Source organism: Anolis sagrei, chromosome X (genome assembly GCF_037176765.1).
Source record: "Anolis sagrei isolate rAnoSag1 chromosome X, rAnoSag1.mat, whole genome shotgun sequence".
Taxonomy (NCBI): domain Eukaryota; kingdom Metazoa; phylum Chordata; class Lepidosauria; order Squamata; family Dactyloidae; genus Anolis; species Anolis sagrei.
Window position 1 is genome coordinate 31,292,805 of NC_090034.1, and position 25,940 is coordinate 31,318,744.

General features: G+C 45.5%; 2 protein-coding genes across 4 annotated transcripts in view; one reads left to right on the forward strand and one right to left on the reverse strand.

Moving 5' to 3' along the window:
• Positions 1 to 13,308, forward strand: HVCN1 (hydrogen voltage gated channel 1). Of its 2 annotated transcripts, XM_060786021.2 has the most exons (7): positions 1 to 90; positions 9,188 to 9,255; positions 10,310 to 10,582; positions 11,157 to 11,261; positions 11,801 to 12,032; positions 12,503 to 12,615; positions 12,951 to 13,308. In XM_060786021.2, the coding sequence occupies exons 3-7, from the start codon at positions 10,379 to 10,381 to the stop codon at positions 13,014 to 13,016; spliced, it is 720 nt and encodes a 239-aa protein (XP_060642004.2). In that variant the 5' UTR covers positions 1 to 90; positions 9,188 to 9,255; positions 10,310 to 10,378; the 3' UTR covers positions 13,017 to 13,308. The 2 variants fall into 2 exon arrangements, with proteins under 2 accessions (XP_060642004.2, XP_060642005.2); XM_060786022.2 differs by lacking the exon at positions 9,188 to 9,255 and having other exon boundaries at positions 14 to 90.
• TCTN1 (tectonic family member 1) overlaps positions 13,237 to 25,940 on the reverse strand; it is a 23,730-nt gene continuing 11,026 nt past the window's right edge. For both annotated transcript variants that reach the window (XM_067473091.1, XM_060786020.2), the window contains 11 exons: positions 24,766 to 24,923; positions 24,527 to 24,614; positions 23,784 to 23,893; positions 23,472 to 23,492; positions 21,694 to 21,819; positions 19,487 to 19,612; positions 18,624 to 18,706; positions 18,192 to 18,332; positions 17,496 to 17,649; positions 16,525 to 16,650; positions 13,237 to 13,801 (listed from right to left, as the gene is read on the reverse strand). In XM_067473091.1, the coding sequence (XP_067329192.1) occupies positions 13,658 to 13,801; positions 16,525 to 16,650; positions 17,496 to 17,649; positions 18,192 to 18,332; positions 18,624 to 18,706; positions 19,487 to 19,612; positions 21,694 to 21,819; positions 23,472 to 23,492; positions 23,784 to 23,893; positions 24,527 to 24,614; positions 24,766 to 24,923 (1,277 nt within the window). In that variant the 3' untranslated portion in view covers positions 13,237 to 13,657. The remainder of the gene's footprint in view (positions 13,802 to 16,524; positions 16,651 to 17,495; positions 17,650 to 18,191; positions 18,333 to 18,623; positions 18,707 to 19,486; positions 19,613 to 21,693; positions 21,820 to 23,471; positions 23,493 to 23,783; positions 23,894 to 24,526; positions 24,615 to 24,765; positions 24,924 to 25,940) is intronic.

The following is a 25,940-nucleotide window of genomic DNA, read 5'->3' on the forward strand; positions in this document are numbered from 1 at the left end:
TTCCCCTCCGAGGCAAGAAAGGAGGGGCTCCGTGGGCGTGCTGGCCTCACCCCGCCTCCTTTGCTGCCTGGAGCCCCAGCCACCGGACAGGTGAGGAGGGAGACCCCCTTCTCCCCTTTTTTCTGGTGGGAGGGAGGCAACAGATGATCTCTTGGGAACCCAGGGTGAGGCAGGGCGAGGAGAGTTAGGGAAGGAGGGGCCTGGGGGCTGCTTCCTTCCTTCCTTCCTTCCTCCCTCCCTTCCTCCTCCTCTTGTACTAAACCTCTGCCCGCTTTTTGGGGCTCTCCCTGCAGGGGAAGGGGCGGGGTTTCTGCTTTTGGAAGCGATTATTTTGTGGGGAGGGGGGACTGGATTCCAAAGGTGGGCCCTCCCTGTTTTGCAAGCAGAGGCCTTCAAGCCTTTCCCACCCCCCTGAAAGATCCAGAGGGAGGCCGATGGCATCTTGAAGCAGAGATGTCAATCAGCCATTGGTTTACCTTTTTTTGAGGTGGGGGGAGAGACCTTTCAAGGAGGGGATCCGAACAAAGCAGTCCTTGTTGAGAGACTTCAGTTTCTCCATGGAACCCCCCGCCCCCCAAAGTCTTACTTGCTCAGGGTGGAATTCTTTGGCTTTTTAGGAGGATGCCAAGATCTGGTTTTGCAACACTTTGGCAAGAAGGGTTTCCTGAGCTAGTGATGTTTCAAACATAGGCCTGGGCCAACTTGGGCCCTCCTTCTAGGTTTTGGATTTCAACTCCCACCATCCTCACAGCCTCAGGCCCTTTCCTTAAGCGGCCGAGGGGGAAAAGGAAGGGGCCTGAGGCTGTGAGGAATGGTGGGAGTTGAAGTCCAAAACACCTGGAGGGAGGGCCCAAGATGGCCCAGGCCTGTTCTATCAGCAGAGCTAGAATGCACATTCAGCCTCTAAGCTTGCCAGGGAAAACGGTTCCTTTTCAGGGACTGCAACTCCCAGAATCCCCTCACATTGAGGCCCGATGCTGCCCAAGGCCTTGCGTCAATTATGAGTCTGGGAGAAGGGTTTGGAATAACTGGAACCCCCAGAATCCCCCGCCCGCCCCAGCTTACCTTAAAGGACCTGTCCATCTTTTTCTGCCCTGACTCTCCTCCCAGTTGGAAAGGATCCCGAGTGGATGAGAACGGCCACCTTCCCCAGGAAGGTTTGGGCAAATGAGAGGTGAAGAGGAGGAGAATGTGATTTGCCAGACGTTGGTCTCCTTTGGATTGCCATTGAGCATGTACAGAAAGCCTTCCTCTTGTTGCCATCGCACGCTCGCCAGGCCCAGGAAAGGACATCTCGGAGCACATTTTGAATCACGGGACATCGCCAGGTGGAAGAGGCTTGGGAGTGATTCCCTGAAAGCGGCATTTGAACAAGTTACTTTGTTGGACTACCGCAAAGTGACTTAGGAACGTGTCCCGTGTTGACTCCTGCAGAGGGGAACGTAGGCAAACAAAGCTATCGCTTTGTGATACTGATGTTGATGCAGTGGCTCATCATGCAAGTGAGCAAAGATCCTCTTCGTAGGTTTCTTTGAAGGCAGATCTTTAAAAAAAGGACCCACAACAATGAGGTCCTGATGCTTATCTCTGAAGGATGGTTGGAGGACAAGGAGGGTAGTGTGGGGCACCACAAGGCTCTCTCTGCTGTGGCCCCACAACAGGAAGGAGGGTTTATTGCCCAAGAGTTGAGCAACTGTTGCTCAGGCTGAAAGGTTGCTCTGCGTTTGTGTTTGTGCTACTCATCCACAGACATTGTGATGCAGTACTTTCAGGGTCAGACTAGGATGCTGGAGATCAAGGTTTGGAGCCCCCTTGTCAGTGAAGCCCACTGGGGTCACACTCTCAGCCTCAGGCAAAGACAAAGGCAAGCACTTTGGAAGAAGTCTTCCCATGCATACCCCATGATAGGTCCACTTTAGGATCAGCATGAGTCAGAATGAGCAATTTATGAGACGGTCAGCCATGAGGAGGTCAAGCAGCATTGACCCTGTCCATAACACTATGGAATGTGATTTTTCTTCCTGGGTTATAACAGCACTGACCCTGTCCATAACACTATGGAGCAGTTTTTCTTCCTGGGTTATAAATGTCATTTCCTAATTGATTCTATCATATAGACATGGGAAAAACTTTAAAATAAGGACACCGAATAAAGAAGAACACTCAGAAAACAGGGGAAATCCAGACAGGAAGCAATTTGGGCCAACTAACACTTCCCAACTAAGGATCCCCAGGCAAGAAGCAGCCAGGCTTTGAAGCTGCAAGGCCATTCAGTGCTAATCCAGCTGGCCCGTGACAACATTCACACTTGCCTCCAACAGAAAAGAGTTCTTTCTCCCACCCTGGACATCATTCCACAGGTATATAAACCGCACTTGCCTAGCTTCCAACAGACCTCACAACCTCTGAGGATGCCTGTCATAGATGTGGGCAAAACATCAGTAGAGAATACTGCTGGAACATGGCCAGACAGACAGCCCGGAAAACTCACAGCAACCCAGACGGGAAAAGTTTGTTAAACTGCAAAAACTTGGTGTTTTTGCAGTCGGCACAAATGGATTAAAATGGCTCATTGAAAGGTTAAAAATGTCAGCCACAAAACCAAATTTTCTGGAGTATAGCAATACCTTTCAAAGTAAGGACCACACAATTAAACAGGAAATAACACTTTACAACTAGGAACAGATTTTTTTTCCAAATTCTGTTATATAATGTAATAATTTGGACCCTTCCCATGATATTTTCCTCCTGCCCTCAAAAGTACACAGGATCTGAAAGTTAATGCAGGTGTCATTGTCTTGTTCAATGGGCTAGATATGTTTTGGGATTGGTCTGAAATGCTCTTCAAGTCATGCAGGGTATAAATAAACATGATAATAATGATAATATTAATAATAATAATAATTGGAACACTTGAGCCAATGCAATGGGGCTGAGTTGGAATGTAGTGGGGCTTGATCTGGATGTTCAGGATGACGGTGCAGCTTGTGTTTGAAGGGCTGTGTATCATTTCCTGGCTTATGACATTCAGGCAGAGGTATGTAGGGCGGATGAAAAAGGACTAACTTGAAGATCGGCCTAAACTCTCCAGAAAAGGCCTCTTTTTTGACAACAATAGACTTTATGAGCTCATGCCTTCAAAAAACACATAGTTGTGCTTCCAAATATGCTGTAAATTGGGTAGAAATATATGGCAGAGCAGGGGGAGCACCCTCTTTGTGTCCCTTTTTCCCTTCACAATATGCTCATAAGACAGAGAGAGAAACAAGAGGGGAAATGTGGTATCTAGAGAACGCAGATCTCTGGAGCTTTGGACAGGGAATTGGAGAGCAGTCCAAAAGACAGTCCGGTCTCGTATTTTGTCATGTCTGGAAGCTTGTGTGGGACGTAACAGTTACCACAACAGTCACCAAGTTCACATGTTTGCATTTGGGAAATGCCCACAAATAAAGGAGACTTGAGGGGCTTTTAAATATAGAAAAGGGAACTTTTCAAAGCCAACAACCCAGGGAACTTTCGACTGTTAAGCAGTTTGTAGCAATAATACCCTGGGAGAGATTGTTGAAAAAGAAACGAAAGAAGGAAGCTGGATGAGAGGGAGAGTTTTGACGGGTCTGGACGAGCGCCGAGATCCGGTATCACTTGAGCAGGAAGGATGTACATACAAACCAGTGGAAGGAAAATGGGATCATTTTAAAGCTGCTGAAAAATTGGGACAGCAGAGGATGAATGGGAACAGCCCTGCCAAATTGGGAGCTGAGAAGACTTTGGACCAAATTGGATGGAAGGCCCTTTAGCCAATGAAGGTTTAGCAAGATAGCGGGGCCCAATATGATGAGACTGCCTCGCTGTTTTTTTCTGCACTGTTTGTCAGGCAGGTTTTGGGGAAGGAGAAGTCCCGTATTGCTTCAGACCGATCTGTTTGTTAAGCTTATGTTTCCTGGATTCTTCCAAAGAAGGGCTGCAACTGGTTTTGATCATGGCTTTTACTTGTGTTTACCTGGATGTTTGAAGTTTGTTTTGAAAGGAAAGTGACCTATCTTTGGGAGAAGAGTCCCTAACATTGACATTCATGTCTCTGTGTTAGAGAGCAGCCCCATGATGCTCCTTTCCCAATCAAAAGAAAACAAAGAACACTAATGGCTTTGGGAAGAATTAGGAAGTGGCTTCCAGATAAAAGAATAGACAGACACAAGGAAAGTGGCCTAACTTGGAGAAGAGTCCCTCATGCTGACGTTCATGTCTCTGTAATAGAGAAAGGCCTTGTGATGCTCCCTTTTCAATCACACTGGAGGCATATTAGTTAGTATTCCCCCCATCCCCTCCGCAGACGGCCAGATTATTCAATCTATCTATACCCATAATAAAAGTGAAAATGTGTATGTGTGTATGTGGCTGGGGTGTCCACTTACTCAGACAAGCTCCTGCCGCCACAAACAGCTCTAGCTCCCACTACTCAGGAAACACCAAATGCGCTCCCTCCAGTGACACTGCAGGTAATAGAGAGTGCCATGAACATGTCCAAGGGCACTGCCAATGTCCTCCAAAAACAGCACACTGCCCACCACCCAAGTGAGGGTTTTAATATGGGGACAATGTCATCCTAGTTTTTATGTGTTTCCTCCACCACAGACATCCCAGTGTTTCTGACTCTCTCTATTGGTGTGGAATTTGCATGATTCCACCCACTCCCTCTCCCTTAACCCTTTCCTGTTATTTTCTATGACACAGAGGAAACGGAGGAATTGATCAGCAACTGAACATACTAGAGAGGTTTGGGGAGAATTCACCTTGATTTATAGGAGTTATTATTATTATTATTATTATTATTATTATTATTAACTTTATTTGTACCCCGCTAGCATCTCCCGAAGGACTCGATGCGGCTTACAAAGGCCAAGGCCTCAAAACCCAACATAACAATACAAAACCTAAAGCAAATTAAAAACAGTTAAAGCAATATTAAACAACAAGCAAAAAACAATATATCAAGACACTATAAAATTGGGCCGAGCCAGAGTAATGGGTACAGGATTAAAAGTCCTAATGTGACAGGTGATATGTAAGGATTATAGGGTAAGTGCAGTGTGCAGTGTGCAGCAATCTTAATTCTAATTAAGTGCTTCTGGGACTTGTTATTGGAGTTTCCTATTCTGGAAAGGCACATCGGAACAGCCAGGTCTTCAAGTTCTTTCTAAAGACTGTCAATGTAGGGGCCTGTCTAAGATCTTTTGGGAGGGTGTTCCAGAGTCGGGGGGCCACCACAGAAAAGGCCCTGTCTCGCGTCCCCACCAAATGCACCTGCGACGCAGGCGGAATCACGAGCAGGGCCTCTCCGGATGAACGAAGTGAGCGCATGGGTTCATAAACGGAGATGCGGTCACACAGGTAGGATGGTCCCAAACCGTTTAGGGCTTTGCAGGTAAGCACCTGCACCTTAAATTGAGCTCGGAAAATAAACGGCAGCCAGTGGAGCTCCTTGAACAGGAGGGTTGACCTCTTTCTGTAAGGAGCACCAGTTAACATCCTGGCTGCTGCCCGTTGGACCAGTTGGAATTTCCGAGCCGTCTTCAAGGGCAGCCCCACGTAGAGCGCATTACAGTAGTCCAATCTAGAGGTGACAAAGGCATGGACCACCCCGGCCAGATCAGTCTTCGCGAGGTACGGTCGCAGTTGGCGCACGAGTCTCAATTGTGCAAAGGCCCTCCCGGACACCGCCGACGCCTGAGCCTCAAGCGTAAGCGATGAATCCAAGAGGACTCCCAAACTGCGGACCTGTGGCTTCAGGGGGAGTGTAACCCCGTCCAACACAGGTTGCCACCCTATACCCCGATCCGGTTTGCGATCGACCAGGAGGACCTCTGTCTTGTCGGGATTTATCTTCAGCTTGTTCTTCCTCATCCAGATAGACACAGCGGCCAGGCACTCATCCAGCACCCGAGAGGCCTCCTTGGAATTAGGTGGAAATGAGTAATAGAGTTGTGTGTCATCTGCATAGAGATGGCACCTAACTCCAAAACTCCGGATGACCTCTCCCAGCGGTTTCATGTAGATGTTGAAAAGCATGGGAGACAGAATAGATCCTTGCGGGACCCCACAGGTCAAAGGCCAGGGGTCCGAGCAGGCATCTCCCAGCTTCACCATCTGGGTTCGTCCCTCCAGGAAGGACCGGAGCCACGACAAAACCGTGCCCCTGAGACCTATCCCAGAGAGACAACGCAGAAGGATACCATGATCGAGGGTATCAAAAGCCGCTAAGATGTCCAAGAGAACCAACAGAGTCATACTCCCCCTGTCCAGCTCTCTACGGAGGCCATCCACCAAAGCGACCAAGGCTGTCTCGGTGCCGTGACCAGGCCTGAAACCAGACTGTGACTGATCTAGGTAGTTGATGTCATCTAGAAAGCCCTGGAGCTGGGAGGCAACCACCCACTCCAGCACCTTACCCCAAAAAGGGAGGTTGGAGATCGGTCTGAAGTTGTTCAGCACCGTGGAGTCAAGGGAGGCCTTTTTGAGGAGTGGACGAACCACAGCCTGTTTCAGATGAGATGGAAAAATCCCCTGCTCCAGCAATGCATTAATGATCAACACAAACCAATCAACCAACCCCAGGAGTTGTAGGTCCTGGGATGTATAGTTCACCTGCAATCTAAGAGCACTCTGAACTCCACCAGTGATGGACCTTGAACTAACTTGGCACACAGAACCCCCATGAGCAACAAAAACATACTGGAGGTCTTTGGAGGGATTTATAAGAGTTGTAGTTCACCTACATCCAGGGTGCACTTTGAATGTAAACAAGGATGGATCTGGACCAAACTTGTCATGCATACCCAATATGCCCAAATTTGAATACTGGTGGGTTTTGAGGAGAATTGGCATGGGCATTTTGGAGTACTGGGATTTATAGTTCACCTGCAATTCATGAGCACTTTGAACTCCACCAAAGATGGAATTGGACCAAACTTGGCTCACAGAGCCACCATAACCAGCAAAAAATACTGGAGGTCCTTGGGGAAAATTCACCTTGATTTGGGGGAGTTGTAGTTCACATACATCCAGAGAGCACTGTGAATCCAAACACCAATGGATCTGGACCAAACTTGACACACAGAGCCCCCATGACCGGAAAAAAATACTGGAGGGGTTTGAGGGAAATTCACCTTGATTTGGGAGAGTTGTAGTTCACCTACATCCAGAGAGCACTGTGAACCCAGACACTGATGGATTTGGCCAAACTAGACACACATACCTGATATGCCGAAATTTGATTACTGAGGAGTGGGAGGAACTGACCTTCCTTTCTGGGAGTTCCTTTCTGGGAGTTTCAATGTAGTTCACCCACTACCAGAGAAAATGTGGCCTCCACCAATGATAGACCTGGATCAAACTTGGCACACAGAACCCCCATGACTAACTTAACCTCCTGGAGAGATTTGAGGGTACTGACTCACCATAGTGGGAGTTGTAGTTTCCCCTACAGCCAGAGCGCACACTGAACCCCACCAGTGATGCACCTGGAGCAAACTTGGCCAACATAACAAACTTTAAGTACTGATGGAGTTTCTCGGGGTTAATCCACAACCTAATGCATTTTGTACAATTAAAAAACTGACTTTTTCAAATAACCCGGGGAACGCTGGGTACCCAAGCTAGTAGGCAATACAACAGAGTCTTCCCTCTTCTGCCCAAACTTTCCTCCAATTATTTTTTCTTCCTGCATTTGAGATATTGGATGCTTTGTGTCATTCTGCCATCTCAAAAAGGCATTGAGAATGTTATTTCTGAAATGACTAAATTGCCCAGAATTCAAAAGGAGGCTATTTAAGTGGCTGCCCTTGGAAATGTCATTTTTGAATTGTTCCTTTTGTGTGTGAGGCCAGTAAGACGGCATGGGGAGAATATTTAACTCAGAAGTCGTGGGCAAGTTGTAAAGTCCAGAGAGAACCTTGGTTACAAAGAATTAGGAAGCAGGAGGGGGGTTTTAAAAAGACTATTCAGAAGCTTTCTAGCCTTCGACAAAAAAGGGTCAAGACAACCTGTCAGAAACATTGTCAGGCTCTGGGTAATTTTCCTCTTGTGCAAGATTGAAAAGATTGGCAGGTTGTTTTTAAGCAAATAGCCAAATAATGATGATGATGATGACCATGACCATGCCCTCCCTCCAAAAAAAGTCATAGTCAACTTGAAGGCACATTGTAACTATTACTTCTATGAAACTTTTTCCAATCTGGTACCTTGTCAGTACTGGACTCCAGCTCCCACTGCACCTAGCCAGCAAGGTTGGATGGTGGGATGTGTAGCCTGATATATTGCTAACCATTTTCAGAGTAATTGCATTTTTTTGGTATCCTGAATCTGGAGAATACGGACCTTTTGGCATCTGCTGCTCCTGCTTGGATTTTTCTATACCTGTTCCAGGGGTTTGGAAACCAAGACCTGTGAGGAATGCTGAAGGAGACAAATATGTGTAGCCTGGAGAAGGGAAGATTGTTGGGTGATATGGCAGCTATTGCTCAGACTTCTCTTCTCCGGGCCATGCTGTTTCCTCAGCTATTCCGCATAGGACTTGGATTCGAAGCAAATGGTTATCTGAGTGAACACTTAAGAAAGGCTGCTTCTCCAGCAAGGCTTTGTAAGTGATTTTCAAGCAACCATGACCAGCTGCGGCCAGCCCAGACCATCCTGTATTGCAACAGGTTCTCTCTCAAGTAGCACCAACAAGCACTCGTTTTGGCAACCATCTGGTAGCACTCTGGGCCAGATCGAGCAAGGCCCGGGCCTCTCCCCGCTCGTAAAACACAAGGTTTCAAATGGTTTCCCCATCAGATCCCAAGCAGCCCTCACCTCTGCCCTCAAAGCCATCCCTGCAGCACGTACCCACAACAAATGCGTCAAAGCTCGTTTTCCTTTGGCATGCGCCGTGTTGACTGTAATCAGGAATACGGAGTTTCCCCCTTTCCTTGCAGAGCTCGAGAGTGGCTATGGAGGGGAGGCAGGAAGGAAGTGATATGGGGGCGGGGGTTGCGTTCATTCTTCATGGACATCTCTTATGCAAAAACACAGAGGACACAGGAAACTTGGGTCCATTTGCCATCTCCTTTTGCACAGCCAGCAGACGTTTGGCAGAACAACACCAGTCCCCTTGCGACTCACATATCAGTCCTCTTCTTGTTCCATTCCACAGGGTTGTTCTTCACTAGTCAGAGCAAAGGGCAACAGCAGCTATTGCCTGGACAAGACTGATTAAGAAAGGTAAGAATGGAGATTCTTTTTAGGGGTGTTGGTCTGAAAGTGTTGGTCTGAAAGTTCCTGGTATGAAAGTGTTATTTCCTGTTTAATTGTGTGGTGCTTACTATGAAAGTAGTTGTTATCCTCCAGAAACTTCGTTTTTGTGGCTACCACAAATTGTGTTGAATTGCTGGGTTGCTGTGAGTTTTCTGGGCTGTATAGCCATGTTCCAGAAGCGTTATCTCCTGACGTTTCACCCACATCTATGGCTGGAATTATCAGAGGTTGTGAGGATGCCTGCCTTAGATGTAGGCGAAACATTAAGGGAGAATGCTTCTGGAACACGACCATACAGCCCAGAAAACTCACAGCAACCCAGTGATTCCAGCTATGAAAGCCTTCGACAACACATATGTTCAATTGGTTGAAATATTCATTGAAAAACTAGAGGAAAATGTGCTGCAAGATGTCCCACAAAAACAAAGTTTTTGCAGTTTAATAAACCTTTTCCATGTTTTTATGATAGAACCAAATTAGGAAATGGCATTTATAACCCAGGAACAAAAATTGTGTTACATAGCATAATTGACAACCAGTTTCCCTAACGGAGCATGGATGGAGCTTGGACAAGGCTATTTTGAGAGGACTCCAGCTCCCAGATCTCCTCAGCTAACTGGACAAAGGCTACTCTTCTGCTTGGGGGCTTCTGTAGTTCTCAAAGTAACTTGGTCAGGACCATCTATCAGAGTCTTTCAAGCTTCAGGTAAGCCCACTAGAATCAATAGGGCTTCAGTTGTGATCGACCAACATTGACTCTGTTCCAGTTTGTGCATGTGGGCAGTGGTAAATTTTGTGCATGTTCCCCCTCTGAGATGCTCACTGAAGCATAAAGGAGGAAGTTCTTTTATCTTCACAGCAACCCTGCAGAATAGTATTTCTCAGGTTCAGTCTTCTGATTACTGTGTCTCCCCAAACTACAAAGCCCAGGTGGCATCATGGCGCTTACATTGTTTCTTTGAGCAAGCTAAGCTGAAAACAATAGAGTTTGCCTTACAGTAAGGAATGCCCCTCTTTACAGGTGACCAGCTTTTCCAGCTCCTTTTGAACTGGGGGATGCCCCTGTGAGAGCACCACCGCTACTGCCACCATGTCTATGTACCTGAAGCATTTCACCGTGGTGGGGGACGACCCCGCGCAGTGGAACAACGACTACAAGAAATGGGAGGAAGAAGAGATGGAGGAGGAAGGGGAAGGCAAAGCGCCCGATGCAGCCATCAAGGTGGATTCCCCGCCAAGGCCCCCATCCTTCCGGGATGTGATGAAGAAGCTGTTCCAGTCGCACAAATTTCAGGTACAAGAGATATGTTCTCTGAGTGGGTTTTGTTCTTGCTTTGTGCGGTCTCCTGTCTTGGTTTGCACAAGGCCAGACCAATGTCTTGCATCTCTGTGAACACAAGACACTGGCTTTATGAGAAATCAGACTGATTTGTCCATCAAGTCGGATGCTCTATCCTCTGGCTGGCAGCAACCAGAGGTCTCTACTGTTTCCTCAATGGAACAGGACGCTCCTTAAGAACTTCTCCTCATATCACCTTGAGTTTGATTATGGAAAAAATAGGATTCCTTGTCGCAACATTGGATACTTTTTTCCTGGATGGAGATGTGTTCACTCCCTTAGGCTTTTATCTTCCCTCCTCAAAAAACTTTTTGTGGGTTCCTCAAGGAAGGAAATGTGTGTTGAGAGGTTGCGGTATTTGCTCTAGTTCTCTGTTTTAACAGTTTCAACCACAGCTTATTGATGAGAGGAGAGACACTGAACGCGAGGGACAAATGTCCTAAGCATCAAGTCAGGTCGAGGCAGTTTGCAAAGATTCTGTTACTTAGGGTTAACCCTGTTTTCTTTTCCCCTCCCCTCTTCATTCCAGATCTTGATTGTTGGCCTAGTTATCGCGGATGCCATCTTGGTGCTGGGGGAACTGCTTTTGGAATTAAAAATCATCCATCCAGACAAAGGCGAGATTGTGCCTAAGGTAACCATTAAAAAAAAGTGGGAGGAATGTAGGTTTGGGTTTAGAAGCACTTGTAGCCTAACCTGGCTGGAGGGCACCAGCATGGCAAAAAGCCACTCCTTTTAAAAGGAAGCCGACTTCTATTCTGCATATGTGGACAGGTTTTGTAATGTCTCTCTTGCTCTCATATATGGGCCAGGTATAAATACCTATAGTGTAAGATCTCTATGTAGCTGATGATAACGGCAATCTCTGCTATTTGAAATTCAGAACATGAAAAACAGTCTAAGACTTCTATTCATGGGTTCATTCATGCTGGCTTTCCCAAGCGGTTGCTTTTCTGACTGCTTTGGATGTCATCTCCCTTGATCTTGTCAATTAGGGTTGATGGGAGTTGTAGTTGAAAACATCTGGAGGACACCAGTTGGGAAAAAATAAAAAGGATGTGGTGGTTGTAGATACCTGCTAAAATCTCAGAAAGCAGAGAGATGTTTGGACTACAGCTCTCCGAATTCTGGCTGACTGGGGGATTCTGGGTGTCGCTGTTTCCACCCCCCCAGGTCTTCCACTACCTGAGCCTCTCCATTTTGACCCTCTTTCTGGTGGAAGTGAGCTTCAAACTCTTTGCCTACCGCCTAGAGTTCTTCAAGCACAAGTTTGAAGTCCTGGATGCCATTGTGGTCATTGTCTCCTTTGTCCTTGACATTGTCCTCCTGTTCCGGGAACACGAGTTTGAAGCCCTCGGGTTGCTGATCCTCTTGCGATTGTGGCGCGTGGCCCGGATTATCAACGGTGAGTCTCTGAAAGACAGGATGGAGTCAAGATGCAACTCCGTGTCCTGTAAATCCCTTTCTCAATTCCTTTGGTGCCTGGCCAGAAACACTGTTTATTCCGACCATTTCATTTTGGTTTGTGTGTTTTGATTCTGTCCCCTCGGCCTCAGTCATTCCAGTTTGAGCTTCTCCACTACATCAATAGTTCATTAGTTGTGCCTTCCATTAACAAAGGAAGGATATCAAAACATAGAGCCTTAAAAACCCCAATCCTTTTTTGAGCCCCAACCAAAAGACCCAGACTTGGACCTCGGAAGTTTCCATCTCCCTAATGTCACCTATCTCTCAGACTTCTGTTCCTGTATCTGTGAAATGGGTAGAATATGCCTAGCAGACAGCTTGCCTTCAAATTGGAACAATAATAGAAGTGATTGTTGAAGCTTAGCTAACTGTAAATCATAATTTCTTGTCCTCGGAATCCATCTGCAGGGATCATTTTGTCCGTGAAGACGCGGTCTGAACAGCATGTCTCTAAGCTGAAGCAAGCCAACCTGCAGCTCACTGTGAAGGTCCAACAGCTGGAAGGCAATTGCGCAGAGAAGGTAAAGCAGGCACTACCCAGGGTCTGACCCTGCTAAAGCTAGAGGGATTATAAATGGCACCAACAGGATATAAAAGTAGTCACCAGGAACGTCTTTCATGTGCTTTGCCCTTGTGGAAACAGTCTTGCTGGCTGTAAGTCAGTTTCCAGGTTCTGAGTAGATCAGCCTTCTCGTTTCTCTAAAAGCTGTTTGACAGGGAACATTGCCAACTGAGAGGTTTCTTCTTTCCTTAAGATTCTTTCCTAACTAACAGCTATTTGTGAGGAAGTAGGAGATCAGGTACTGTGCAGGAAACTGACAACTGACTGAAAAAAAACCCTGTGTTTTTCCTCCAGGAGATAGAAATCGAAAGGCTGACCAACCTACTAAAACAACATGGACTTCTCACCCAGCTCAGATAGATGCCTGGTCGTGACTCTCCTGGGCTTGAATGCCGTTCCTGGAAAGGAGTCCTGGTGTCGAAAAGCTATTTCTCTCCCCCGCTTTATACTGTGACATTTTGAAAATCTCCTTTTGTACATTCCCTGCCTTGTCGGTAAGCCTTTTCTTCTGTGTCCTTGGCTCCCCCCCCCCCCCCAACCTTTTATCAGTGTTGTCAAACCAGTCCACAAGCTGGAAGACTTAATTATTCCAATCTTTAATTGTACAGCTGTACAGTGTGAAAATAAATAAACATCACTTTAAAAAGCTGAACTCATATAAAAGGACGGATTTTGTTAGTTTCCCTGAGCTGTATGTCAAAAGCGGTGGCACCCAGAGAAGCAGATCTCTTTGAAGAGAAGTCTTTCTCCAAACTTTCTATTGGACATGGCTTTGTGGTTGTTGTTCTTCCTTTGGGATTCCTGCTGTTACCACCTCTTAGTCCGAAGCCCTTTGTGACCCATTACTAAATACAAAGTACCATCATACCGATCTGGGGAGAATAGCTGTGTTTGGTAGCAGAGAAAAACCAGTTGCCACCTTAGGCTGGAATAGAGGTAGAGGGATATGTGGTTGCACTGTTGGGGTTATGGCTTGAAGGAGTGGGACGTGGGCCCCTGCCCTAAACAAATGGAAAGAAAAAGTCAAAGGGCAGACTGGCCTCGATGCTTGGAAGAGCTTTGTAACCCGGCTTGGCTGGTGCAGAGACATCAACAAAAGTTGCAATAGTGTGTATCTGGATGGTGCTCTCGTTTCCTGGCCCCACCTGAAAACAGAAAGGAGGAGGTGATTTCCTTGAGCTGTTTCCCCTCCCACAGGAAACTAAGTGGGCCCCCTCTTCACCCCCCCCCCCCTTTCTGTATCTCCAGAAGTTTGAGGATTAATTTCCAGTTGAAGGCCTTTGAAATTGCAATGTGTTGCACTGGCATTTCTACCGTTACTATCATTATAACGTTAACTGGTTTGCCAAAGTTATTGTTATATTTTCAGTGTGATGGCTTCTTTACTTACTGTATAGACTCAAGTATAAGCCGACCCGAATATAAGCCAAGGCACCTAATTTTACCACAAAAAACTGGGAAAACTTATTGACTCAAGTATAAGCCGGGGGTGGGAAATGCAGCAGCTACTGGTAAGCTGAGGGGACAGAAGTTACCTTAAAGCCATCTTTTGCAGCTTCCAAAACCCAACACTTGAGAAGATTTTGCACTGCAGCCAGATATTTCCAAGGTCATGCCCAAAGGGCTTGATGAATATACCCTTTTGGAGATGGATCTAAATCGGGCATGGGCAAACTTTAGCCCTCCAGGTGTTTTGGACTTCAATTTCCACAATTCCTAACAGCCAGTATTTGAGAACACAGAAATGCTGGAACACTCTAACAACCACCATGTCAGGCTACACAGAGAAGCCATTGAAATCCAAAAGCATGTGGACAATTTCAACAGAAAAGAGGAAACCATGAAAATGAACAAAATCTGGCTCCCAGTATTAAGAGTTCTTGCTCCCACCCTGGACCTTCCCCAGATATATAAACCCCACTTGCCAAGTTTCCAACAGACCTCACAACCTCTGAAGATCCCTGCCATAGATGTGGGCAAAACATCAGGAGAGAATGCTTCTGGAACATGGCTATACAGTCTGGAAAACTCTCAGCAACCCAGCCAGTAGGCTGTTAGGAATTGTGGGAGTTGAAGTCCAAAACACCTGGAGGGCCAAAGTCTACTCTAAATGCAACTTTTAGCATTAAAGGAAAAAGCGCTCAGGATTTTCCCACTTAATACACACATTGTTGGCATGTCTGGAAATGGGTTAATTTCTCCTGCTATTATAAAATATGGATATGTCCAAAAGCTAAACCATCTTAGAACATTTCTGTTAGTTTTCCAGACACATATCTGGTGATGGGGGTTTGTGCTCAACAGAACTGAGCCTTTTGTATTTTCCTACAGTACTGTTGATGTACCCTGAAGAAGTGTAGGATGCTTCTCTACCAGGCATGGGTAAACTTTGCCTGGTGTTAGGAATTGTGAGAATTGAAATTCAAAATATTCTGATAGAAAACTGGGAGTTGTAGTTTGGTATGGTACCAGCTCTCTTAAGCAGGGAAGGCTAAGGACCTTATAAAACTACAACTCTTGTGATTCCATGGCACTGAATCTGTGGCAGGTTGTTTTTTTGTTTTTTTGTGGCAATTCCCCTTTAAGGAGACTCTCCTTGCACTGGCGATTCCCCTTTAAGGTTAGCTGAAGTTTCTCCAGCAGGATTTTCTCCAGGCACCTTTGTTTTGACTCTCTGGGAGTAGCCTGCCTGCCTGCCTGCCCTGTTGGCAGAGAGAGGGAGAGGAGAGGGAGAAAGAGGCCTGAGCTAGTGTGGGGGGGGGGGGGGGGAGGCTCTGCTGCTTGGTCGGGAAGGGAGCCTTTCCCTCCTGCCCATCCCTCCCCAGCCCAGCCTGATCCAGAGGGCCATGCTGCTGCCTTCCTTGCCTTCCTTCTTGACTTTTGCCGCTGCCTGGCTGCTTGGCCCTGTTTGCTTCCTTTCTTGTTTGGCAGCCTCTTTGCCTTCTTCCCTCGTCATCTGGTGTCTCCCTCCATTGTTTTCCTCCTTGCCCTTTTCTGCCTATTTTCCCCCAGTGTTTGATCTGCCTTCTTCTCCCTGACTGTCAGGCCTCTCTCCTCCTTCTCGGCTTGTTCTTGGGGACTGCAGGATCGGCTTGTTCTTGGGGACTGCAGGATCACCTCCTTTCTGAAGGAGGGGGCCGGAGGAGACACCGCCACTCCTCCTCCGACCCACTGCATGGCGCTCAGCCGGCCTCTGAGCGAGAGCCTTTTTCCTTCAGACACCCACCCCGCACAGGTTCTAGCTTGACTCGAATATAAGCCAAGGGCCCCTTTTTCAGCCTTAAAAAAGGGCTGAAAAACTCAGCCTATTTTCAAGTATATACGGTATATTTTTTCCACTTTCATGTACTTCAGTGTTTCAACTATGTTTTTACTCAGACTGTGAGCTGGCTTAGATCTCATGCTGGGAGAAAAGTAAGAGCACTGTAAATATATTAAATGCTGAATTGAGGGAGTAATTGGAGTTGGAAGGGGCCCCACAGTCTCTTCCTTTCTCTGTCTGGGCAAAGATCTCAGTGGTTTCCCACACAGCCTGCACCTATCTCCTCTTCCTCCCACCTTGACCACAGGCGGCCTTTGGGTGTATACAGTTACTGTGCCAACCCCAAAGAGGAAGGAGGCAGGCCCATCCGCAGGGAATCCCAAAAGCACACCTCCGCGGTGGCAGACGGCTCGAGACCACCTTTGAAGCTGAAGCCTGATCGTTTCTGCAATGCGCCACAATCTCCTTTAGAAATGCCACTTTCATGCACCAGACATCTGTCTCCTGTACAATGCAGGGCCTCGCAGGCTTGGAGCAAGGCTCATTTAGTTAAAAATACACCCCGAATCACAGCACATCCTCCCTTCGCCGTCCATTGCCACCCACCTGGGGCAAGGCAGATGTCAGTACTGTTGCCGTGAGGCACACGATTTTAACCTGGGGGTTCACCAAGGAGCCGTATTTAGTCCACTGCACTTGAAATTCAAACGAAATGGGGATTTCGCAGGTGCTCTAAAAAGAGAGAGGAAGATATTCTGTGAGTTACAAAGCATGGCATTTATTTTATTCTAGTAAGGACGACTTCTTCATTTGATTATGTTTCTCCCTCCTGCCATGAAGGGAACTCGAGCACAGAAACGCCAATTTTCAAAAAAAAATTTCCAGCCAAAAAAATTCTTTTGGTATTTTTTTGGCTTGGAGGGGGGGGGTTATGAAAGAAATGCAGTATTCGTACCCTTTACAGATTGCAAGCCCTTTTGTGCACTGTGGATGTTAACCTCCTGACGGGACAAAGGGGCTTTCAATCTGGAAAGGGTGCAAAAAACTTGGCACAGGAGTATCACATTTGAGAGAGATAAGCTACAGTTTATTCAGAAGATGGCAACATGAATGTGCCTTATACAATATTACTGTTGCAAATGGAGCTACAAGGTCCCGAAGTATAAGGAACCACTCTGTTTTCATCCATTTATGGCCAAAAGAAGTGTTGTTATTATTATTGTCGTTGTTGTTATTATATTAAATAGTACTCTGTGGCTATGATGATAAAATACAATTAAGACATAATAAATACTATTTAAATTATGTTTCAAACTCACACACACCCTCCCCAGTAACACGCTGCTCATCCTCCCCCAAATGCCTGCTGATAATCAAATTTAAAGCAAATATAAATGGCTAACTTTGGATCTATGCACCTAAGTCAATGTCAGTTGGGACAAGGGAAGAATAATTTGGATTTTCCAGCCCAGGAAAAATATGAGGCCAGGCCCTTAAGGGGGCTTCTCTTCCAGGACAATGCTCAGGGGAAAGGAAGACAGTCACATTGACTGAAGCAATGCTCAATGTACTCTTACCGGCTTGGTGAAATTATTTATAATCTCAATCCAATCTGGTCCATTTTGGGGTAGAGAATCCCCAAAAGAGGCGACGGAGTCTGGAAAGTTTGGACCTTTCAGCATGGTCAGCACGGCTGGGGCCAACAGCTCACAGTTGGAGTCCTTTGTTATCCTTTCAGAAAATAATCCCAGTAGTCCGTTATACAAAGAAGTCATTCAAGATGGCAACCTTTAATAGGTATGCCCTTTGGCATCTTGCTAAGCAATAAGCTAGGGCAGGTATGGGCAAACCCAGGCCCAGGGGTCTTTTCTCAGGCCCTCCTTGGGGTCTTTTCTCAGGCCCTCCTCTCTCACACCACCCTATCCTTCCCTTCCTTACCTCCCTCTTTCTCCTTCCCTCCTTCCCTCCCTTCCAACTTTTCCTCCTTCCTTCCCTCTTCCCTCCCCCCTTCCTTACCTCCCTCTTTCTCCCTCCCTCCTTCCCTTCCACCCTTTTGTCCTTCCTTCCCTCCTTCATCCCTCTTCCCTTCCTTCCTTCCTTCCCTCCCTTCCACCCACCCACCCTGCTCCCGCCCGCAAGTTAGATAGTTTACCTATACATGAGCTAGGGATTCGCTCCAACTGTATCCAAACCACATGTTTACAATTCTTCAGTATCAAAATAAGGGTGACAAACTGCCCTGTCTTGATGAAAAGCTCACGTCTGCCCCTTACCGTAGTTGGCACCCAGACATCATGTTGTACCCGAACAAGACAGGGGTTCGAACACCTTCCACAGCCAAGCAATCCTGGGCCGGGGTGCTTTTCAGGATGGTGAGCTGGCCCTTTTCATTTAAACTCTGAATGACTCCAGAGGTAAAGGCCCAGAGTTAAGGAAAGGGTCAAATGGCCTTTGTGTGGGATGTGAGTACTTTTTATCAAGTCAGTATACTGTGCCATCTTTGAGGCTGGAAACGTTCCTGTCTTGGACTATAGATCCCAGAAACTGCCAGCATGCATGGGATCCATGAGTCATAATCCTCAAAAAACCATATTTTCCACACTGAGGGTCCAGGATCGACTGGCAACGTCTACCTAGGTTCTCAGACCGTTTCTATCACTGGTCCTTTAAATCGACTGCTTGATGAATAAGGACAAAAAGGATATCTGGTTGACCTAAATCCAGCCCTTACTGGTTGTCCCACCAAGTACCCAGGGCTTCCGCTCAGAGGAATTGGCTGAGTATCTTGCTGTTAAAAAAAGGCAAAAGCAAAAATGAATAATGGCTATTATATCTGAATTATTATTAAACCATTGCTTCTACGGTCTAAGAAAGATACACAGTCAAAAGGCTGACAGTTACAAGCACGGGTCAGGGTGAGCTCCTGGCCTTTAGCCCAGCTTCAGCCTACCTAGCTGTCTGAAAGCAAAATGTAAGTAGATCAATAGGTACCACTTAATAGTGGGAAGGTATTTTATGGCACCCATAAGGAAATGCCAGAAAAATACCAGCAATTAGATCAAAAGGAGGGAGTTATGAACAAAGTTCTTCGGCAGGGAGGTGGAGCGTCAGCACCCCCTCATGGCCGGAACCGAGCACAAGTGTCCAAGATTCCAAAGATGGGAAAAGCCTACACACACACACACACACCTCTCTTCCTATGTACAATTGTCTGTCTTGTCTGTGTATAAACAGCATTGAATGTATGCCGCATATGTACGTTCTGTGTTCCTCCCTAAGTTCCCTTCGGAGTGAGAAGGGCAGAATATAAATACTGTAAATAAATAAATACACAAGAACTAACTATTTTCAACTTTGGGGCTATGAAGGAAGAAATAACCTGGAGGGAATATTAAACATGGGCCACTGAACGCTCCTATTCTCTTGAGAAAGCTGCAATGCCTACCAAAGCAGGGTAGAAAGCAGACAGCCCTCCTTGGACTGCAATGCCCATCATCCACAACCAAATCTGAACTGCAGGGTTGTATAATGCCCCCTCCCAAGTGTCATTTTTTTAAAAAAAAGTTACCTGAGTAAAATGGATCCCAAAGATTTGCTGAACAAAAAGGGCCGTTGCATTGATGGTCCCCAGGACCAAAGACACAGTCACGCCAGTTATTTCCCCTGCCTCTGTAAACGTTGTGAGGTAATTGGCCTGCAAACACAAAGAACACGGGGCACGTAAAGCCCCCTGGAAGATGTGGGAATGTGGAATCACCTACATTTTTAGAATGACAATTCACTAGAGACCATAGGTTGTGTTCATATCTCTCACAAAGAGAGAAAATGAGATTACATATCTTAACCTTATCATATTTTGATTTTCCATCCTGGAAAGTTTTGTCTAAAAGCTGCATCTCCAAGGGATGCAATTTTATGTGGGGCTGCTTTCAGAAACTGTTTGGACACCACACTGGGTCCAAAACTGTGATGCCAGACTGTTGACAGAGAATGTTGGGTAATTTCAAAAAGGAGAAAGCATTTAAAAATGTAAATCAGCAGCAACAGCAGCAGTTTAACAGATCAGAATGTTCTTGAGCACAGCAGTAGAGCAAATGAGCTTCCTCAATTACAGGAGCAGTCAAGCCTTAAAAGTTACAAAAGACTTTATTGAAAGAACTACGGTTGGCACAATGGGTTAAACCCTTGTGCTGCTGAGCTGCTGACCTGAAGGTTGGCAATTTGAAGCAGCGGGTCGGGATGAGCTTCCAGTGATAGCCCTAGCTCCTGTCAACCTAGCAGTTCAAAAACATGCAAATTTGAGATCAATAGGCATCGCTTTGGCGGGAAGGTAATAAAGGTGCCCATGCAACTATGCTGGCAATGCAACCAGGAGGTATCTACAGACAACAGGCTCCTTGGCTTGGAAATGGAACAAGAGCACCTCCCCATGGCCAGAGTTGAGCACCACCTCCAGAAGCTGGAGATGAAAGGGGAAACCTTTACCTTTGTCCTGTGTATTTCTGTGTCATTGTTATTTCACTGCATTAAAGGCATTGAATGTTTGCCTACCTGTGTATGTTGTAATCCGCTCTGAGTCCCCTCAGGGAGATAGAGCAGAATATAAATAAGCATTACTACTACTACTACTACTACTACTACTATATAGTGTTGGAAACCTTCTTCAAGCCTTCTATAGTAATGTTTATCTATGATCCTGTTGCTTACTGTTTCCTGTATGCATGTTCTGGTATGCAGCTTCCTTTATGGTTCCTCCTGGTCGTTTAGCACAGGGAACCATCTCAAAAATACTTGAAACTGGACTGATAAGTGTATGCAGAACACATGAAGGTTGTGAGTAAACCAAATATGTCATTTCCATCAAAGTCTACTTCATTTTTGTTTATTGAGTGCATTATATAAAACAAGGTGTTTTATGGGACAGTATATATATTTTGGGCACTGAAAAACACTTCTGAAGCACTGCTGTTTTTATGCACTGGAAAATCTCTGTTTTCGTAACAGATCAGAGATAACAGGTTATTCAGTCTAACAACTGAAACCATTGCCTTGCATAATTACATCTGGTTTTATACCACAAGAGAAGATTCTGCTCTAAAGGGTTTTGGGCTCTTCTATGAAAGGTCATGCTTTTCTTTAAAAAGTTATGATCTCCAAACGGTGTATTTCCAAAAGGTTATAAATGCCATTTCCCAAAATATAGGAAAGTAAGGGCCTTGCTCTCTAGCTATTTGGCTGTCTGGAGACATCCTGTCTCTCTCCATGCTCACAGGAGAAGAACAAAATGGAAGATTCAGTGACCTGCCATGTGCTGAGATACATAAGTCCCTTTTTATCTAGCTTTGTGAGACTCAGGATATAATCTCATCTTCCGTTAGTTCTTTACATTTTCCAAAAATAAAGTTACACCACTTAGACAACATGGAAGTTTCACTGGCTGCACATCTGTTTCCAATTGCCTTTAAAGCCTACACAGCTGAGGTCCAGCATATTGACAAAACTACACCACCCAACTGCTTGCCCAATTTTTACGATCTTCAGGAGGAAGACTTTTTCTTCACAGGTGAGTTTGGTGAAAATGAAGGAGAGCCTTCTTGGTGGCTGCACCCAAGTTGTGCAATTCCCTTTCATGGGAGGCTCACTTGGCCCAGGTTTTCATTTCAATGAGACCGTTGCTCATAGACCTATGGATAATCGGTTTCTAAGAATTGAAGATTAGCTTCTCCTCTTTGTTTTCCACTAAACAGAAAGTTGGAATGGGTGGGGGGCGGCTACCTCAAGCACCACATTGCTGCATGACTGGGGATGTAATGTGGGGAGCATCAGGACATCAGTTTTGTTTAGACGGGTCCGCAGTCCACCCAGCATCTGAACAGTGATGGACTGGATGGTGACATTCACCTGAAAATAGAATAACAATAATAACAACAATGATTATGATAATGTAATCCCGCAGCCTTAGCAAAAGACAGAGCACATTTCACTTAAATGTCAGTGCTGATGCTCACTGTCTTCTACGTAGGATAATCTTGGCATTTTTACGACCCACAGAAGAAATTTTCAAATTCATTTGGGGGGGGACCCCATGAATATCGTTTCTATGGAAAACTGGATGAAACCAGTGTGGGACTTGGAACACTGATGGGAAAGTGAACATTTCCTGCAATACACAGGAAATTAACAGACGGAGACCATTTTGCATCATATGGTACCCCTTTGTTGACTATGCTAACCATAATACAGATTCTTCTTCCCCTCCTGCTACAGACATTGGCATTTTGGAAAGACGTTTTTTGCTATTTTTAAAAAAAGGACAGTTACACAAATCAAAGCTGATTTGAGCTCAGTATATCCGCTGAAATCTAAATGTGAAAATCAAAATTCAATTAGGATAATAATAACAATAATAATAATAATAATAATAATAATGCAGAAAATAGGGATTTCTGAATTCAGACTGACAGAGATTTGGAGCACAATACTCCTGACCTCATGATTGTGGGGAAAAACCAGGTACGGATTGTCGATGTTGCAATCCCAGGTGACAGCAGAATGGATGGGAAGCAACTGGAAAAACTTACACAACATGAGAATTTAAAAACTGAACTGCAAACACTCTGGCACAAGCCAATAAAGGGGCTCCTAATGGTGATCAGCACACTGGGTGCAGTGCCTAAAGACCTTGGCCTGCACTTAAAAACAATCAGCGCTGACCAAATTACCATCTGTCAGCTGCAAAAGGCCATCTTACTCAGATCTGCACGCATTATTCGCTGGTACATCACAGTCTTAGACACTTCGGAAATGTCCAACATGTGATCCAATACAACAGCCAGCATAGTGATCTTGTTTGCTGTGTACTAATCTTGTTGTGTATCAAATAATAATTATTATTATCCTAATAATAATTATTATTTGATACACAACAAGATTAGTACACAGATTTGTGTACTATTACTGTGTACTATTATTTGTGTATTATTATTTGATACACAACAAGATTTGTGATTAGGATAATTTTGTGATTATCCTAATCACAAAATTTATTCAGGGGGATTTGCCCATGCCTTCCTATGATGATAATTATTATTATTATTTACTCAACTTTCCGACGCAAGGCACAACATAGCTCAAAATACATAATCTAAAATAAACATATTAAAATGTCTTTCTCTGATACAACTCTAATTTGTGTACCTTCAAGTTGCTTTTGACTTATGATGACCCTAAGGTGAGCCTATCCCAGGGTTTTCTTGGCAAGATTGGTTCAGAGGGGCTTTGCCACTGCCTTCCTCTGAGGCTGAGAGAGTGTGCCTTCCTCACCAAGGTGCCACCTGATCAGTACATAACGCATACAGGATTTTGCACTGTATGGTCAATCCCTGAATTTTACCATTAATCCACAAAAATTAATCCATTGCTAAATACAACTAACTAATTATTTACTGCTTCCTTAACGGTGAACTGAGCCTGGAAAGAGACTGCGAACCAAAATACAAGATGCCCACATATTAACGCCAACTCTCTCAATGTCAGAACAAAAGGACACCTACCATTTTACTTGAATTCGGGACCTGGTGGGAATATAAAGGAAAAAGAAGCACTTCAGATACAGCCTTCCTCTTTTTTCCACCAAAACTTGGCTTAGCCTCCAGTCTATAATGTCAAGGCTTTTTGCCACAGAACTGAGGCAAGAGATGGGGGGGTGTGGAGGGAGGGGGGAGAGGGTCCAGTAAATATGAGGTATACCCACGGTTGCAAGTTACTGTGTAAATAAAAGCACAATCCTCACTTCTTAGTCCATGTCTTGATTTGATACAAACAAAATGCTATTTTTTCAGTGCATTCCCACAAGGAACACTTACAGCTAAAACACTCAAATTGGCGTAGAACGCCATGCTGAGGGCAGGAAGAGTGGTGCATTCTCTCCCCTGGATCGCTGTGTTGCACTTGATAGCCTGGTTCACTAGAAACCCTAGAAAAGCCGCAAAAACACAATTACTAAGTGCCGGAAAGATTTTCACAGATTGGCACGCATAAATTTTGAGGCTAGTGTCAAAACAAGAGAGGTCTGCTTTTGTAGAGCTCCCCATGCGCATATCCATGAAGCAAACGTAAATGTGGTTTATGTATCCAGCCCAAATATTGAATATAAACAATTGGTTTCCTACAAAGGGTCCGCGGTGGCGCAGCGGGTTAAACTGCTAAGCTGCAGAACCTGCTGACTGGAAGGTCGGCGGTTCAAATCTGCGGGACAGAGTGAGCTCCTGTTGTTAGCTCCAGCTTCTGCCAACCTAGCAGTTTGAAAACATGCAAACGTGAGTAGATCAATAGGTACCACTTTGGAGGGAAAGTAATGACTCTCCATGCAGTCATGCCAGCCACATGACCTAGGAGTCTACGGACAACACCGGCTCTTCAGCTTAGAAATGGGCATGAGCACCACCCCTCAGAGTCAGACACGACTAGATTTAATCTCAAAGAGAAACCTATTTCCTAAAAAGTGTACAACTTGTTTGAAGAGTATCTAGTGTCAACTGTTGAAAGGGGCATGCTAAAACTATGGATTGGAAAGAGCCCTGCAAAAGGGAGGGCTCTCTCTTCTCACCTGCAGGGTTGTCATGAGTGCACCAGGAAAAGAAGAGAGGTGCCGGGAGCCTTAAGAACCCCTCTGGAGTCTGAATTGGATCCTTGTACTGTCAAGAGAAAACACAAGGGTTGCATTTTAATATGTAAGAAAAGAGCCCTGTGTTGCTAGTTTAACATTCACATTTTAATGGCCCTTGCCCAACTTTAATGACCATGCTCCTATTATAGCTGGTACATGCGAGAGGTTTTCCTCTTTACTTGGTATCTGGAGGTTTTGCCGGCATCTGTGGCACGCCGAACATCCAATTTGACTCTCAAGGTAAGATCAAAAGCATCCTCATTAAATTCTTCAAGCAACTTGTCAAAGTTATCTGAAGTGGGTATGTCTGGAGTCAGGAAAGACAGAGCATCTTTGTCTGAAAGGAAGAAAAAACTCAGTATTATATTGTTTGCTGTGTGCCTTCAAGTTGAATCCAACTCATTCTGACCCTATTGTGGGGTTTTCCCAGCAAGATTTATTCAGAAGTGGGTTGCCCTTGCCAACCCAGTCCATTTTTATCTATCTATCTATCTATCTATCTATCTATCTATCTATCTATCATGTTTGTATCCCGCCCTTCTCAACCCCAAGGGGGACTCAGAGTGGCCTCACGTATTGGCAACAATTCAATGCCTTAAAATAACACACAACTGGTAAATATCTACATTAAAAACCAGAGAATTAAAACATCTAAAAACAGTTACATCAATTATTAAAATCACATAATCCAAAGTTGTAGTCGAGGGTCATTCCAATAGTCACTTCACAGATTATTTGGTCATTTATTTCACTGCAGTTATTTTCCAAAAGCTTGGTACCATAGCCATGTTTTAACTTTCTTTCTGAAGGCCAGAAGAGAGGAAGCTGATCGAATATCACTGGGGAAGGAGCTCCACAGCCAAGGGGCCACCACTGAGAAGGCCCTGTCTCTCATCCCCACCAACTGAGCTTGTGGGGGGTGGGGGAGTGGGACCGAGAGCAGGGCCTCCCCAGAGGATCTTAATCTCTGTGATGGATTATAGAGGAAGATACGTTTGGACAGGTAAGCTGGGCCGGAACCGTTTAAGGCTTTACAGGCTAAAGCCAGCACTTTGAATTGTGCTCGGTAGCAAACTGGCAACCAGTGGAGCTAACGAAGTAGGTGGGCTGTATGCTCCCTGTACGCTGCTCCAGTGAGGAACCTGGGTGCTACCCATTAGGCCACTTGAAACTTCCAAACAGTCTTCAAAGGCCACCCCACGTAGAGTGCATTGCAGTAGTCTATTCAGGGTGTAACAAGAGCATAGACCACCATGGCCAAGCCTGGCTTCTCAAGGTAGGGGCACAACTGGTACACATTTTATTTGTACAAATGCTCCCTTGGCCACTGCCGAAACCTGGGGTTCCAGGCTCA

Coding starts and splice junctions, on each gene's coding strand:
- HVCN1 (XM_060786021.2), top strand. CDS start 10,379: ATGTCTATGTACCTGAAGCATTTCACCGTGGTGGGGGACGACCCCGCG. Junction 10,583..11,156: donor TCCAGTCGCACAAATTTCAG/GTACAAGAGATA, acceptor TCTTCATTCCAG/ATCTTGATTGTTGGCCTAGT. Junction 12,033..12,502: donor CGTGGCCCGGATTATCAACG/GTGAGTCTCTGA, acceptor ATCCATCTGCAG/GGATCATTTTGTCCGTGAAG.